Genomic DNA, 15,336 nt, shown 5'->3' with positions numbered 1-15,336 from the left:
GCAGTGGAAAGGGGGGCAGGGGCAACAAACCAACAATACAGGACTGGCAATTGAGGCTGTGGCAATATAATAGACCATTGTGGGCAGAAGGAAGAGTCAGTGGTAGTACAACCATACATGCCAACAGACCCAATTCAGCCAGGAAATGTCCAATGTTTTTAAGCTCAAATGGGCTTTATTTAATCTGTCTCCTGTCTACAATCTCCTCTTATTCAATGTAACTCAAAGGGGAAAATCAATACCCCAGTTTTCTTTCCAAATCTCCCTCTTACCAAGTTCAAAATGTTCGCAAGTATGGTACATTGGATCATGGAGGGCAGGAGGAATTGGGGTAGGGACATGGACTCAGATAACAGAGGACAGGAGGGACATGGAGAGGTGCACCAAACTGACCCTACAGGGCAGGCATAAGGGTTTGAAGCAGCACAATACAATGTCGAGTGATGTCACTGACCATGTCATGAGTGAAGTAATATGTGACGTCATCAGCAGTGCATTGCGGGCGCGCGAGTTATAGTTAGCTGAACTAACTATAACGGGGGAATTTCAATGGTTTTGTACGAGTGAAAAGTCCAGCTAACTAGAACGCCCCTGAAACCAATGAAAAAAACCACAGGTTTCAGGGATGTTATAGTTAGGCTGACATTTCACTCATACAAAACCAGAGGAATTCAGCAGTTATAGTTAGCTGAGCCAACTATAACTCGCGCCCCCGGAATGCACTACTGATGTCACATATTACATCACCCATGACATGGTCAGTGACATCACTGTTGATATCTCAAATGACGTCACTGATGACATCTAGTGACAGTGTTTTTTTAAGGTTTAAGAATATATATATATATATATATATATATATATACATACACACACTAAAGTGTATTGAAGAATGAATGGGTGTATGAGTGTCAGAATGGATGATTTAGTGGGTGCATGACTGACTTGTGACGGACTAAACGTGTCTTAGTGAAAGCATGGGTGAATGACTAATCTGTGTGGATGTCTGTATCAGTCTGTCAGTTGGTGTGTAAGTGGCTGCATGGATTGGTGAGCAGCTACATGAGTATCTATATGGGTTAATGATTGGTTGCCCGAGTACCTATATGGGTGTCTGTGTGGGGGGCTCCCTGCATGGATGTGTGAGTGGGTGATCCACTGGGTGCATGGGTTCATGAGTACATCTGCGAGGGGCTGTATGGGTGAATGAGTGTGCGTATGGCTGTGTTGGTGAGTGAATGGATGTTTCAGTGGTATATGTGTTAGTGAGTACACATGTGAAAGGCAGTATATGTGAGCTTTAGAGTATATAAGTGACTTTATTTGACTATATTAAGAGTAAGTATGTGTTATCCGTATGAATAAGTGAGGTGGTAGATTTATAACTGCATAGGTGGGTAAATGGCAGTGTGATTGATTCTTTGGGTGACTGACTAGGTGTGTGAGTAACTATGGGTGAGTGGGGGTGTGTGAGTGTCTGTATGGGTATATGAGTGCATATATTAGTGGCTGTATTGATTAGTGACTGTGTGAATGAGTGACTATATGGGTGAGTGAGTGGATGTGTGTAGACCTATGAATCAGTGAGAGGATATGTACTAACTGGTATTGGTGTGTCATAGTTTCGAGAATGGTAGTCGGTATTTTAGAGTGGGTGTATGAAAAGTTATGTTAGGGTTTAAGGAGGTGAAGTATTCTCATGAAGAGTATTGACCTACGCTGATGGACTGGTTTCAAAGGACTTCCTGTTACAAGAATCCACCAGTTTAATATTTAATTTCTCCTATATTGCTGGAAAGATATGCAATAGTGTAATGAGAACTTAAAAACAGAGTGAGAAACAAATTATTACCAAAATCAAAAGCAGGATAAGAGAATATTAAAAAATGGATCAATGCGTGGCACTTACTCAAACGGAGCCAGATGCCACCAGGTAGGGATTTAAGGAGAACCTAAGCGGAATTCAGCACAGCACTGGATCCTGTGGAAAGGCGACAAATTGCAGGATGCCCAACACAAGCACTTTAGGAACGGTGGCTATATGCAAGAGAAATAGTTACTAAAAACTGTCTCAGGGAGGTTTGTCTTGGCATCTACATTATTCGGACTCTACCTACCGTATTACCTACCGTATTTCCCCTTAAATGTGTGTGAAAAAGAAGTGTGTGACAAGGGAGGAGTGATCTGTAAATGGACACCGCATAATGTAGAAAAATTATGCACCTAGCAATAAAGGCGCCTACATGCAAAGGCAAGTACATTAAACATATCTTAGGTTATGCATGCAATCTCCGAGAAAGACGACACAAATTAACGGTTCATTTTAATTCCTATAGAAGTTGAACACATCGTAAAACAAATGGCTAAAGCAAAGCTTGCAATAAGGGGGTGGCTTTGGTTAATTATGCCAGTAAAGACTGGTGAAGCAAAAATATTGGCATACTGACAGAAGGGGTCTCAGAGTGAGCCACAGAATATTGAACAACAAATAGGTTTTGAAAGATTCTTGTAATATCCTATTTTATTTGCGCTGTGTCATCTCCAGGTTCTACGTGTGCCCCGGTCTGCGCGGCGTAGTCATCTTGTGGCGGTCTGTGTTCGTCAGGCTTCAATGTTTGTCTGCTGAAGGTTGTCAGATGTACATTAGCTGAACTAAAAGGCAACATCACAGCTCATGGTGGGGTTTTTACCTTTCACCTCTCCTGTAAGGTTAAATTAAAATTAATTTATGTTTGGTCTTCAAGTATACGTGCAGTCATTTTCCCAAAATCGTTTTTCAGGAAGACTCCTGGCTTACTAGGTTGTACACAAATCAGTGCAATCGCACAAAGATGTTGGAAACCCTGGTACCCACCTCAAGTTTCTAAGTCATTACCCAAAATTCTGCACCCACTGCTATTATGTGTTGCTTTCTTTCCCACAGCCCCCCACATGGCTGTTTTAGAAGTGTTACCAACCTCAGAGGGGTGCGGGGTGCATGAAAACACTATCAATAAATGTGTACACCAGGTTAGAAACAACCCACGAGGGGAAAGGTTTTGTCATTTTGGTTTAATGGTGGCCCCTAGAGTCCCATGGGTTGACTTTTGTGGCACATGGATACCACATCCCAGTGGCTGCATCCTTTTGACTTTCCGTTGTTTGCCAGAGAGACTTTCAACTCTGCTCCCACCCACCAAAAATGTTCTAGCGGCTTTTACTTCTAGCGCACCCTCATGATGAGGAAGGCAACATGAAGGGGCAAAGAGTGCAGCGGTTAGTACAGCTTGTGAGGACATTAGGGGGATCGGTTTTGATTCAACCAACTGACTGTCTTCTTAGAACTAAATGTAGGTTTGAATCCTGTTGCCTACCTTCAAGTAAGAATGAGAGCGCAAAAGCGGAATATTATTTATACAGCACAATAATCGACTTTGACATAGAAACTCTAATGTGCATTTTGAACAAGTCTAGAAAAACATCACTGAAAACAGAGAAAAGTTGAAGTACCAGCACCATAAAGGTGTGCTTGGATATGTAGAACTAGAAGAATTTAAACGCAATTTAACATGCTTCCTAATTGATTTTTATATTATTTCAACACAATGGTTATGAAAATTATTAGTGGTGAGGTTTAGTATCTCTATTGTTTTCATTGTAATGCATCATGGGAAGAGAAAGTGGTGCAAAATTCATATGTAATAGGTTACATGAATTATATTTTAAATATAAATAATGACATTATAGAATCAAACCACAACAATGTTAGTAAAATGAATTTTAAGAATAATTTATGATTGCACTTTGCAAATCATAATAGTAGGCCATATTTAGGTTTAGACATGTTTTTAAATGCAATAATCACTGGCAATGTTACGATTATTACTCTGTGCGAGATGCTTAATTTATTTAATTATGTTTGAACTTAATTATAAGCTTATTTTACTAAATAAGAAATGCTAACTTTAAATGCATTGAATTGCATTTTTATCCATTAGGCTGCATTATTTCATTGCTTCGTATAATGGACTTTTGATACGTTCCTTTATGAATAGGGCATTTTTCTAGTCTTTCACTGTGAGTGAATTGGTGAGAACTCGAACTTTTGACTAAATCCATGAAGAGCAACAGAGTATATAGCTCTTTCTCAACTAACCTGTGAGGACGGAACGAACAGTCGTACCCCATGAGCAGCATGAGAAAATATGCTGGAGTATCAAATCTGTACCTGGTGAACGGAAGAAAGATCATATAATGGTCATTGTGGAATGACAACTGATGTCATATAAGGACGATTTAGAGTATAAAAAGTGACTGTCAAAAGGAGAAGAGGGCCTTACTGCTTTGGGATTTCTATTGCTGCTGCAGCTCTTAGCAGATCAATTGGATTCCTTCATTGCCGACAGCCAGATAGATTACCTTTCTATGCCCATGCCTTTTCTCTCTTTGCAAAGGAACTTGCCTGCTGAACAATTTGAGCTGTTTGGTGAGAGACCAGAAATTAACTTTCCTGATTTATGCTCCATTCCCCTTTCCCCATGCCATGGACTTTCCCCGATTGGACTTGAACTTGATCCTGTTGACCCTTATGCGAGAAATCATTTGAATCGTCCTCCTGCCTTTATTGGTAGTAAGAATCTGTAACCATAACCATCCTCTTCATGAACAGAATACTTTGACGAAACGTGTGATTTAATACTACGAGCTGTAAGATTTATGACAATTACTTAGTGTTACTTATTTGCATTGACTTGGACTCTGGATCTTTAATACAATAACCAAATTATCTAAATTGGCTGAGTCTTTTATTGAGTCTTACTGTTCTTTCAGAAGAAACTGTGCTTACGATTATCTGATTTCCAAATGCATGAGAGAGTAGTAGATTATTTTCAGAACATTAGGTACTTCTGTTCCTGTTCTGTGTAGCGATAGCAGAGCTATTGGTTTGTAGAATTCTTGTCAGATTGAACTTCTTTAGAAGGTTAGGCCTTCAAATTGCAATACTTTATTTTTAAAGCATGGTTCTGAAGGTAGTGTATTTGAACCTTAATTCTAACTTGTGAGGTGGCTACCAATTAAGGGTCCACATTGGGTGGTCAATGGCCGGATTTCTCACCCCTCACTACAAAGAAGAAAGATCCATCAGAGGACCAATGCCTCTGAGGTAAAGTGTAGTGATGAAGTGTCTGGTCATTTGAGGGCCCAGTACAATTAGTAAACTAGAAAGAGCTTCAGCTGGAATAAGATCAAACATCCCGGTAACACAGAAAAGTATCCACAGGATGATCTTTCGCAGCTCAGGTTTGAACCCAATTCACATTTGGATGTGCAGGATTGACTTAAGATAGGAGATATGTCTGCCACCATTCCTACAGGAGTGGTGAATGAGAGTCCAGTGGAGGACGACGTTGCAGATGAAATAGGGCTGGATCTTTCCAAACTTAGTCGTCTGTCTTGGAAAACTGCAAATTTAGCTTCATGGTAGGTATCATTTGTTAGCAGTTTTCATATATTACAATAAGAAACTTGGGCTAAAAACTTTTAATAGCTAACAGGTACCGATTTTAGGATGTTCCAGCTGTACCCACTGAAAAGGGACATTAGTTGGGTGGTTCATCTATATGGATTTCTGAATGTCTTCCTTGTACCACACAGCACATACCTATAATCTTTGGCCTTTCTGCTAGGCTTTTGAAATAGATACCGGGTTAATCATTTTGGCAGGGATCTTCCCGAACACTTTGCAGTGCGGTCTTATTTTCTGAAGAATATAAAAAATGTTATAAAATCTAAAATGTATGCTCCTCCATGTATGTGGTCATTGGGGGTGACTTCAAAGCAAACATTGCGACCTGATTAGATCCAGTGTTGTCACTCTGAGCCAGGGACCTACGTGGGGCAACCGGAGGCTAAGGTGGGGGGACAGCAGGATTAATAGCCAAGGGAGATTTCTGGTTAATTCCATTAGCTCTCATAACCTGATTTGCTGTTCTGGATGTTGCACAAGCGACTTTTGAAAATAGAACATCCTGCAGAGGCTCATATCTGTAGGATTTAGAACAAGGACTGTTTAGCTGGTATTTTGTATGCCAACACAACTATCCTAGTTTCTAGGCTGTTACCAATAATGGTATAAGAATTAATTAATTTATTAGAGTTGGGCAAGGGTGGCAATTGTATAATGTTTCATCCAGCATGTAGCCGCTATGTGGAAATATATTGCACAAACTATGTGTGCGCCTCCACTGATTTTATGAACGACGCTGCCTATCAATAGCTTACTTTCTTACCGCAAATCTCTGCATCATCCCTTAGGGGGACATGCTGTTCTGACCAACCCTTGTTATTAGTTTTTGTCAAGAGTGGTTAAGTATTTTGATAATGGAATTAATCTGTTGAAGGCTCAAGACTTTTAGCCTAGCAGCTAAAACTATTAACTATGTAAACTATATAAGCTAATAGGAGTATGTGCTATTAATTTCTTTTGGATAACTGACAATATCCTTTATATGGGGTCTTTCAGATTTTATTACAGATTTTAATATTGTGTATGTAAGTTAATTGCTCAACAAATTACACTGTCTACATTATGCAGGGTATTTGGTATCTATACATCTGTAGGCGAGCAATAACGAGAGGTTGCATGGCGTGCAAGCCATATATATTTGTACATCAGATCATTTACAGTCTCGTCTGTCACTAACATCCATTCCTGCCCAATTCAAATAGTATAGCAAGGTATGTAGCAATGCTAATGTGAGGTCTGTAGTGTAGTCACACTTTTCCCAGGTAATCAAACCAGAAAGAAACATACCACAAATGAACTATTAAAAAGGCAAAAAGGGACCACATGAATTCGGCTTGGTCCAAATTGAATGATGCATAATATGAAGGGAGAGCGCATAAACAGCAACCTCACAGACCAGGTTTTTGAAGGTGGCTAACCCCTGCAATCAGCAGCTTGCACATTTCCACAATTTATAACAAACAAAAGTATGTCACAGGTAACCAAGTCCGCCAGGACTTCCATTTTACTGTTGACTAGGTCAAGAAGGTTATAAAAGTAATCAGTAGGAACTAGAGACCAGGACCAGATGGTGTGGTTATGGTCTTTTATATTACAAAGATGTTTTTGGCCATTTTACTCGCCACGGTCTTGAATGCAATCTGTGCGATTTGATTTTGCAAAGAGGGTTTCAATTAACAATTCAGGCATCTTGTCAGATGTTCAAGTTAGCTTATGCAAAGGTCGGAGCAGTGTCTGCATTTACTCATGGTGTCATCCAAATATGTTTTCTGAAATAAGGTCTCTTAACCTGGCAGTCTTTTATCATTCTTCTACGTTAAACCTGTTGGCCTGCCCTAAATTAGGGCACTTCTTAGGATTGGATACAAACATTGTTGCCCTTGTGGCAGCTCTACGTAGGAATCTCATTGCTTTTGTGAGGCTCGGTTTTGGAGGGAACTGTGCATCCTTCTTCAATTTGAATGAAATGCTGGGCAAGAATAGGTCTTAGCATCTGTCCCATTTACCCTTTATATCAACCATTTGGGATCTGAACTGTTGTGGGACAGTGTGAACCCACCACAAGGGTCGCTGTTGCTTACTATGTTTAGTTACCCGATACGTGTACTATATCACATGGGGTTGGTAACCTATTTCTGCAAACCAAAGGTAATGTCAAGTGGGTATTCCACACCTGAATAGAACTGCTTCATGTTAATGTTAGCAATCAATTACTTGAAAAAGTGGAAAAATACCCTTTTAAGGGTACCTTTTGCCGCCAAACTGGATTGCTCCTTCTTGAGAAGTCAGATTAGTAAAATCTGTGGGGTCAAAGGGGAGGATCCACACTGAGAGTGGGCAGGGAGCCATGCACATCCTGTTTTTGTTAAAGGTTTCAAGGCTAAGACTGGAACAGCTGCAAATCGCAGAGCATGTATTTGGGGCTACGTTAATTCACAGAAACTAAAGATTTAGGAAAACTGTTTTCTGAAGAAGGTACTGGGCCTGCTGGCAGTAATCTCAAAATATGTCTGTCAGAAAGAGTTGAGGTATATTTGTGACAAGAGTAAATGGGTACCTCTAACTCAAAGGATGTTGGTGTAGTCGAATCCATATGCTTTATTAATCAAGGGAAATCGTTGGGGATGTGAAGCACTCCAGTGCCCATTCCATCCAGTGGCAAGGAGACTTCAAATGCCTCACTGCTCGGTTGGTTTTCCAAATATTGTTGATGCAATCTTTGATTTTTGTAAAGGATAGGAAGGTACCAGGCAAATGTTGCCTCAGTGAGAGCTGCTGTTTAGCTGCTCAGGCTGACTACTGGAGCTTATATTTTGTCAAAGTCTTGCATTGGCATGGAGCCGTAGTTGGACTGGGTCAGTTTACATGAACACGCTTGATTAAACTGTTTGAAGATGGGACCAGTCACTGGAAGACTTCGTTTTTCCAGAACTATTGACAGTGACCCAAGCTCCACATTTTTTTGCATTTCTCTCAGCCCCTCGACACACGTTTCTGCGCCCAATTTTGATAAAGGGATAAGTCATCACTGACCTTCATTAAGTTACTAAAGCTATCTACCTCAATGTTCTGCTTTGCAATCTCAAGGTTTCTTGGAGCTACGGTGCAGTTAAGGGATTCCCTAGATTAGTGCTCCAGATCTCGGTCGTTAGTGATAGAAGGTGTAACTTTTTTGGTAGTAGGTCACTGACAAACTATCCTTTCAGATATGCGAGTCTAAAGATACCAGGTATTAGAACGTCGGGGGAATTGGTGCCAGGGTCTCAACTTTAACCTGAACTTTAGCCATGGGCACCAATTGGAAGCATGCACTGGCAAAGTCAATAGGCCTGGCTTTTTCTTAGGGGAAGTTTTTGGCAACAGCTGGGATACCTGGTGTAGGTTGCCCTCTGCTGTCCTAGAACGAAAATCTCACAATGAAGCAACATCTTGGGCTTTAAAAGCATGGAAGCTGGGAGTAAGAATTATTAATGAACGGAGTACATTAACAAAGTTATGCTATACCCTCAAAGGGGGATGCAAGAAGTGTGTTATGCAAAGGAGTCAGAAGATGGTTTGCATTGCAAGTGGTAAAAATAAGCCATTCACTAATCAATTGCAAATAAGGTATGCTTCACAGAGGGACAGTACGTTTGTTCCAGCTTTAAGAAAATCTCTGTGCACATTAGTTTATTTTTTTTTTTTTAAAGCAGTGAGTCCAACAACAATGTTACATGAGAAAAAAGTGCATCCAATTAAAGTGCAGAGGCTATTGGTGAAGGACAATGGTTATGATTGACAAGCTAAAGGAGTTTAAAAAGTAAATGCGTCCTAAACAAAAACACATAAATCGGAGTTGGAAGACTAAAATACATGAAAGGACGCTTATTGGCTTAGAGTTACAAGTTACATATCATGTCGTAGCTGCAGACTAAGGACTACTTGACGCCCTATCACCAAAACATATCGGAAACAAGAATGTGAAACATGTAACCATCAAAATTTCTTGGAATGGAGGATTATTCCAAGCAAACACATAAAAGCCAATGGCTGAAGGCAGCTGACCCAAAGACCTCTAACTCTGCCTTTCGTATTGTACGTTTTTGAATTACTGATGACAGGAGGTCAACAAAGTAATGAACCTGTCTAAAAGTGAAGCCAAACGTAAATTAACATCCACAGCCAGATATTTCAGGTTAACCACCATCTACATCAAATATTCCCATTTAGATTCACTGTGTACAAAATGTATTCTCTGTGAATATCCTCAAAGTTTGTCATGGCTAAGACATTTGTGGACATATGGTGGACACCCTTGATCTAAACCTTTATTGCTGCAAAGGGGAAGGCCTTCATTACAAGGGTGCTCTTAGTATCAGTTTGGCCATAAACACCAGTATTGACCTGAATCAGTATTATGAGTTATGTGGTAATACTGCCTGAGGTTTGAACTAATGCAACACTACTACGGGTAATAACTAGCACAAATCCACCAGGTCAATCCAACTGACATTTGTCCCCACAAAAAAGCTGGGTATCCAGGAATCACATGCCACTTTCCGCAACTTATTCACCAATCAGTAGGAGACCAATATGCAAGAATGTATATTCTTACTGTAATTCTACCCTGAGAAATATAGATATCTGTGCTAACAGTAATACTGAACGAGGAATTATCACAATGGTATAACTGGGTTAATTACGACAGGGGCTTTAGCACAGTGAGGCTAACTGGAGGAATATAACACCATTGGTGAAGGGCAGAGAAGTCAAACTTCTGCAGTCTTCAAGTCTTTTTACAACCACACCCGAAGAAGGATGAGAAGTTCCTTGGGTGAGTCGATTCTTATATGGTGAAAAAAACTACCATATCCCAGTACAAGGACCAACAAAGAGTAAGATGCCTTTGGGTCGTGAGAGCCAAGATTGATCTCTATGGGCATACGCAGGTATTCAGTAGAGTAAGTATCTTAAGTGAACCCAACTGGCTAACAGAGGAAGCACCAGTGCTTGACAGGGAACACCAGAAGCTACACTGGTATGTCGAGTTGGCACTTACAGTGTCTCCCCAAGCATATGGTTGATGGAGTAGACATTTCTGTGTAAGCCCTTCTCAAGTACACAAGCCTGCAGAGATCACCTGTGAGGAGCTTACCAAAACAATATATATTTATTTACCATGTATTTCTCTACCAAGTTGTTCTGAAATTCTCTCAAGTGATGAATTGCGAAATTCTTCATCAAAGGATGCAGACCTAGCTGTGTAAAACTATAAGAGAACCGTCATGCTTCATTACAATCCAGTGAGCAGTGGCATAAGCAAGAGCCCACAAACTTAAAAGGAAAAAGACAACAATCAGAAAAAATAAATGCAAGTGGGGATTTGCAGTAGCTGTGCATAAGTACTTGCACAGCTACTGCAAATACCCACTTGCACGTTTACAAGCCTTTCCAATCTCACTGATTAAATGCATTACTGATTACTTGCACGTTTTTCAATCCTTTCGAATCTCTGACAAAAAGGAGGAACTAAGCTTGATAAAAAGTCAACAGAAGTATAGGAAAGGGTATTTAGAGAGGTTATGGAATTGGGTGTGTTGGTAAATCAGTCAGGGTGTGTTGGGGGGTCAGCGTACCAAAGGGATAGTGCATGCACTCAAGCTTGTAAACTACTTTGTGGAAATGTGCTTTGATCTCATGCCATACAAAAAGACATTCCACATATCCAAATGAAGAGTAACTTGGCCATGGGGCCCTGACCAGTAAAGATGCACAGGATAAATTATGTGCCTTTTGGCACATAATGTGTCCCCTACATAGAACAAAGGCCCATATGTACTAAAGCATTTTTGCGGTCGTTTCCAAACGCAAAAATGAATTTTTCATATGTACAAAGCACAAATTTGCGATTTGGTAGCACGTTACTGAATCGCAATTTGTGTTTAGTGGTTCTGTATTTGGAAGGGGCGTGTTTAGGGCACTCCTTCCAAATAACGAATTGCAATGCTATGTATGAATGTTTTGTGACCGAATTACGGTGGCAAAACATTAATTTTTAGCCAACACTTCCAATGTGGTGGTAACCATTCACAAATGAGAAGGGTGTCCCAACAGGACCCCTTCCCCTTTGTGAATGTTTAAACAAATATTTTTTAATGGCAGGCAGGGGTCCTTTGGACCACTATCAGCTCTTAAAGAATGAAACAAACCTTTAATTTTATTTTTTGAAAAGCATCCTGTTTTCCTTCAATAGGATCGGCTGCCTTTAAAAAATGGCTTTATTAAAAACCAATCAGGCATGGTGGTCTGCTGACCCCAGCAGGCCACCGTCCCTGTGATGGCTGCGGATCCTAATGGGTAGCAAACTGCAGCCTACTTCATTAATGTTCATGAGATAGGCCGATTGGTGACCCACTAGGAATCGCCATTTCAGACTTGTATGTTTTCGTATATTAGGAATTGAGATTTTCTAAATGCGATTCAGTAAGAATCACTATTAGAAAATCACAATCCCTAAATTCTGTACATATGGCACCCAAATCTGGAATGCGGTTGCAGGAGAAGGTATCTTTATTCAATAGCATCCCAGGTGAAAAAAAAAGTCTTTATCTCTAAATGGTCGATCTCACAAGGATATAATAAAAACCTTTTTCTTCTTAGTAGGCAACATCTATAGGGAACATCAGCAGGCATTAATTAAACAACTGATTTCTGGACATCTTGCTGTAATAGGATTATCATTTAAGATTAAACTAACAGGAAAATAATCCAAGTTTAAATCTCAAAAGTATGACAGTTATAAAGATGTGTTGTTAGATAATATCCTATATTTCCAATGCCAGCATATTTAAAGCTCCTACGTCAAAGGTGGACAAATTAAAATAGAGGCAAACCCAAAGATGGAGGTTTTTATATTGAAGTATACATTAAACTGGGCATATTGCGCTCTAGTCATATGTACAACATTCATTAAAACAAATATATATATATTGAAAGCAAAATATTTTCATAAATAGTTTCCCTGCAATTTACATTATTTGGCATGTGGTTCTGCGTTCTAGTGAACAATGCTAATTACTATTGTCTTAATAACTTGCCTCATAAGAAACACTGAGCAGATTGTTAAGGAAAAGATTAAAGCAAGACATTACTTTTAATAACACTGGCTCTCGGACTTTAGTAGAGGTTCTTAAAGGATTAGGCCAGATTTAAAAATAGGCATTGCCCCGCTTTGTACACTGATCATGCAGCGGAGTCTCTGCAAACGAGAGGCTAAAAGAAAAAAACAAAAAAAAAAAAACACAAACCGGATTGCACATATACTTCGGTACCTTGAGAAAATAAACTTCCCAGGAAAGCGACAATCATATTTGCAAAGCATGGATCTTTATTTAAGTGAGTAGAAGAAGTCCATGATTAACAACAGGTGCAATTACATTACAAAAGTCCTCGATGGAGAAGCAGCTTTGATTTTAGAAGCAGAATTAAACATATCTAGAAGCTGTTGTACTCTGGTAGATCGCGTTGGAGTCGCATTGCCCTCAGCATTTCCACCTTGATCTTTGCTTTTAACAGCTCTTCCTCCAGATGCTGCCGTCTTTTTAATCCCTCACGCTTTTCCTGGATATAAAGCCCCATTTTTCGCTGATTTTTTAGTGTAGTATGATGCTCTTCTCTAAGCATTTGCAAAGCCTGTGGGTCACACCCACAAACCTGCCTGAACCGTTCACCTGGTTGGTGTCTAAAAAAATTTGCCCTCATTGGGATTGGTGATGGAGTCAATGAAATTCTCATATCAACAGAGGACGGCGATGGAGAAGGAGACCGCCCTAGTTCACGCATCAAGTCCTGGTCCTCGGTCTCTTGCAGCTCTTCAGCAGTGAGTGACTCCAAGGTCAACGATGGTAGGGGTTTGACATCCTCCTCTTCCTCCTCCTCTTGTTCAACCGAGATCGCAAAAACAGATGCTTGATGATCCAATGTATCCTGCTGTGAACTGGTGCCAGCATCCGAATCACCCTTCAAGAGTCCACTGAAATGGAACAAAAGAATACAATTAATATATAAGGGAAATAATCTGCTACAACTAAAGGCCACAAATGTCAATGATAATAGCCACACAGATTCACAACATTTTTTAGTCAATAGAATAGGCCACATTGGGGAGGGATTTAATCAAAACAACAAGAAAAACTATTTAACTGCAAATAAATAAATATCACTTTTGCACCCAAATTATAAAAATACGTAAACTTTCAGCAATTTAATAAACTACCAACTGTAAAATGCAAAGACTGCCTACTTGATATATGCTTGAAGTGAGGGTTGATAACTGCAGCCTTTCACAGTATGCAAAACAGGGACAGAGGCACTAGAACCGGAGTGCAGATATATGCAATGTTAACTAACCCCCGACAACAAATTAACGAGTCCACAAAAGGTCCATGACTGAGGGTTTGGTGTTAAAGGTTCTCCGAGATATTGGCACATTTTGAATAAGGGCTGCTGAATTGCTGATATATTATCAATTCGTAATAGACAAGCAGAGACTGTTGTAAAAGGGATTATGTAGTGATCAACATAACATGTCTCACAAAAAGGAAACAGGCCCTGGCAAAGCCAATAGTTTAGTGCACTAGAGCATGCAGTATAAGCAATTAAAGCCAGATAAATTGGAAAAAGGGGAAACTGTCGATATTAAAGGATCTCTGCTTTCAATACAGTCATGTTCTCGGTCCTATATAAAGTAAAGTAAAGTAAAGCAAGGGAGCCTTCATTATAGTCCTTATTTATTTCCTATGGCATACAAAAAAAAGGAAGATCTACAATAAAGGCTCCTTTGCCTTCAGACCCTCATTTGATATAGAAATTACAAGCGAGGGAGCTTTTTGTTTCTTGCATACACAAAGAGAAAATGTGCCCCACCCCAGGGCCACTAGCAAGTTGCCAGAACGAGATGGCTGATGGAGGAAAGGAGAGGAGGCGGTAGATGGAACAAGGAGCACAAAGGCAAAGTAGGGCAGTGAGAAGGGCAGAACGAGAAGCTGGCAGGAAGGGCAACGAGGCGTACACACTGAGAAAAGGGAGGCGGGGAAGAGGCCCAGCAAATGCGCATAACAATACTTTTAAAGTAGACCTACATGCAGTTCCAAACAAGCACTTCACTGGAGGTCGACATACACACCAGAATAGTCAACTGTATCAGGTGAGAGAGAAATACTCTCTAAGCCAAGATGAGGTTGACAAAAGTCTCAAGCCAATGGATGGACCTGGCTGGTCAAAAAATCCAATGTTTGAAGAGGAAGTCTCCTCGAAGCCTAGTCTACATAAGCAAAAGGCATTTTTGACAGCTATGCTATCAACTTGGACCTAAAAAACAACAGCAAAAGATAAACAATATAGATTACCAGTGATTGGTTTTATTTTAAAAGTCCAAGTGAGTTTTGTACGTAGTAGTGGAGTAACAGTTTGAAATACTTTCAAATGGCAACAAAATGTTATATAAACTACCAATCGAGTGATCAAAGCAAGATATGCTGGATGAGAAAAGTACTAAGCATCATTAGTAGCGAGACGAGAACCTGGCACACCTCAAAAACAAAACATCGGACAAATGCGTTTCATGCTTGCAGATATCTTCAGGCCACATTCCAGAGATGGATTATGCACCAATCCTTAAAGACTAGTGCAGTAAGTGGTGGACACCGAATTCCACTTTAGGATACTGGATGAAGTGCTTTCATAGTCAGGGAGAAGAGTTTTCAATTTCTCTTCCTAGCCCACTCGCCCTTGCCAAACTTTACATTTCATAGCTCAGACCATAAAAGAGTAAAATCATACAAGGCAAGTAT

General features: G+C 40.1%; 2 protein-coding genes across 3 annotated transcripts in view; both read right to left on the bottom strand.

Moving 5' to 3' along the window:
- RAD54B (RAD54 homolog B) overlaps window positions 1–15,336 on the bottom strand; it is a 495,994-nt gene that overhangs the window by 322,080 nt on the left and 158,578 nt on the right. The gene's annotated exons all lie outside the window — the stretch shown is intronic.
- The window catches only part of FSBP (fibrinogen silencer binding protein), a 29,070-nt gene continuing 26,583 nt past the window's right edge, over window positions 12,850–15,336 (bottom strand). Inside the window, exon 2 of the mRNA XM_085605261.1 lies at window positions 12,850–13,517. Coding sequence (XP_085461387.1) covers window positions 12,980–13,517 — 538 coding nt within the window. The 3' untranslated portion in view covers window positions 12,850–12,979. The remainder of the gene's footprint in view (window positions 13,518–15,336) is intronic.

Source organism: Triturus cristatus, chromosome 5_1 (assembly GCF_964204655.1).
Source record: "Triturus cristatus chromosome 5_1, aTriCri1.1, whole genome shotgun sequence".
Classification (NCBI taxonomy): Eukaryota; Metazoa; Chordata; class Amphibia; order Caudata; family Salamandridae; genus Triturus; species Triturus cristatus.
The sequence above is the reverse complement of the archived record's forward strand: the minus strand, read 5'-3'. Positions and strand labels throughout refer to the sequence as shown.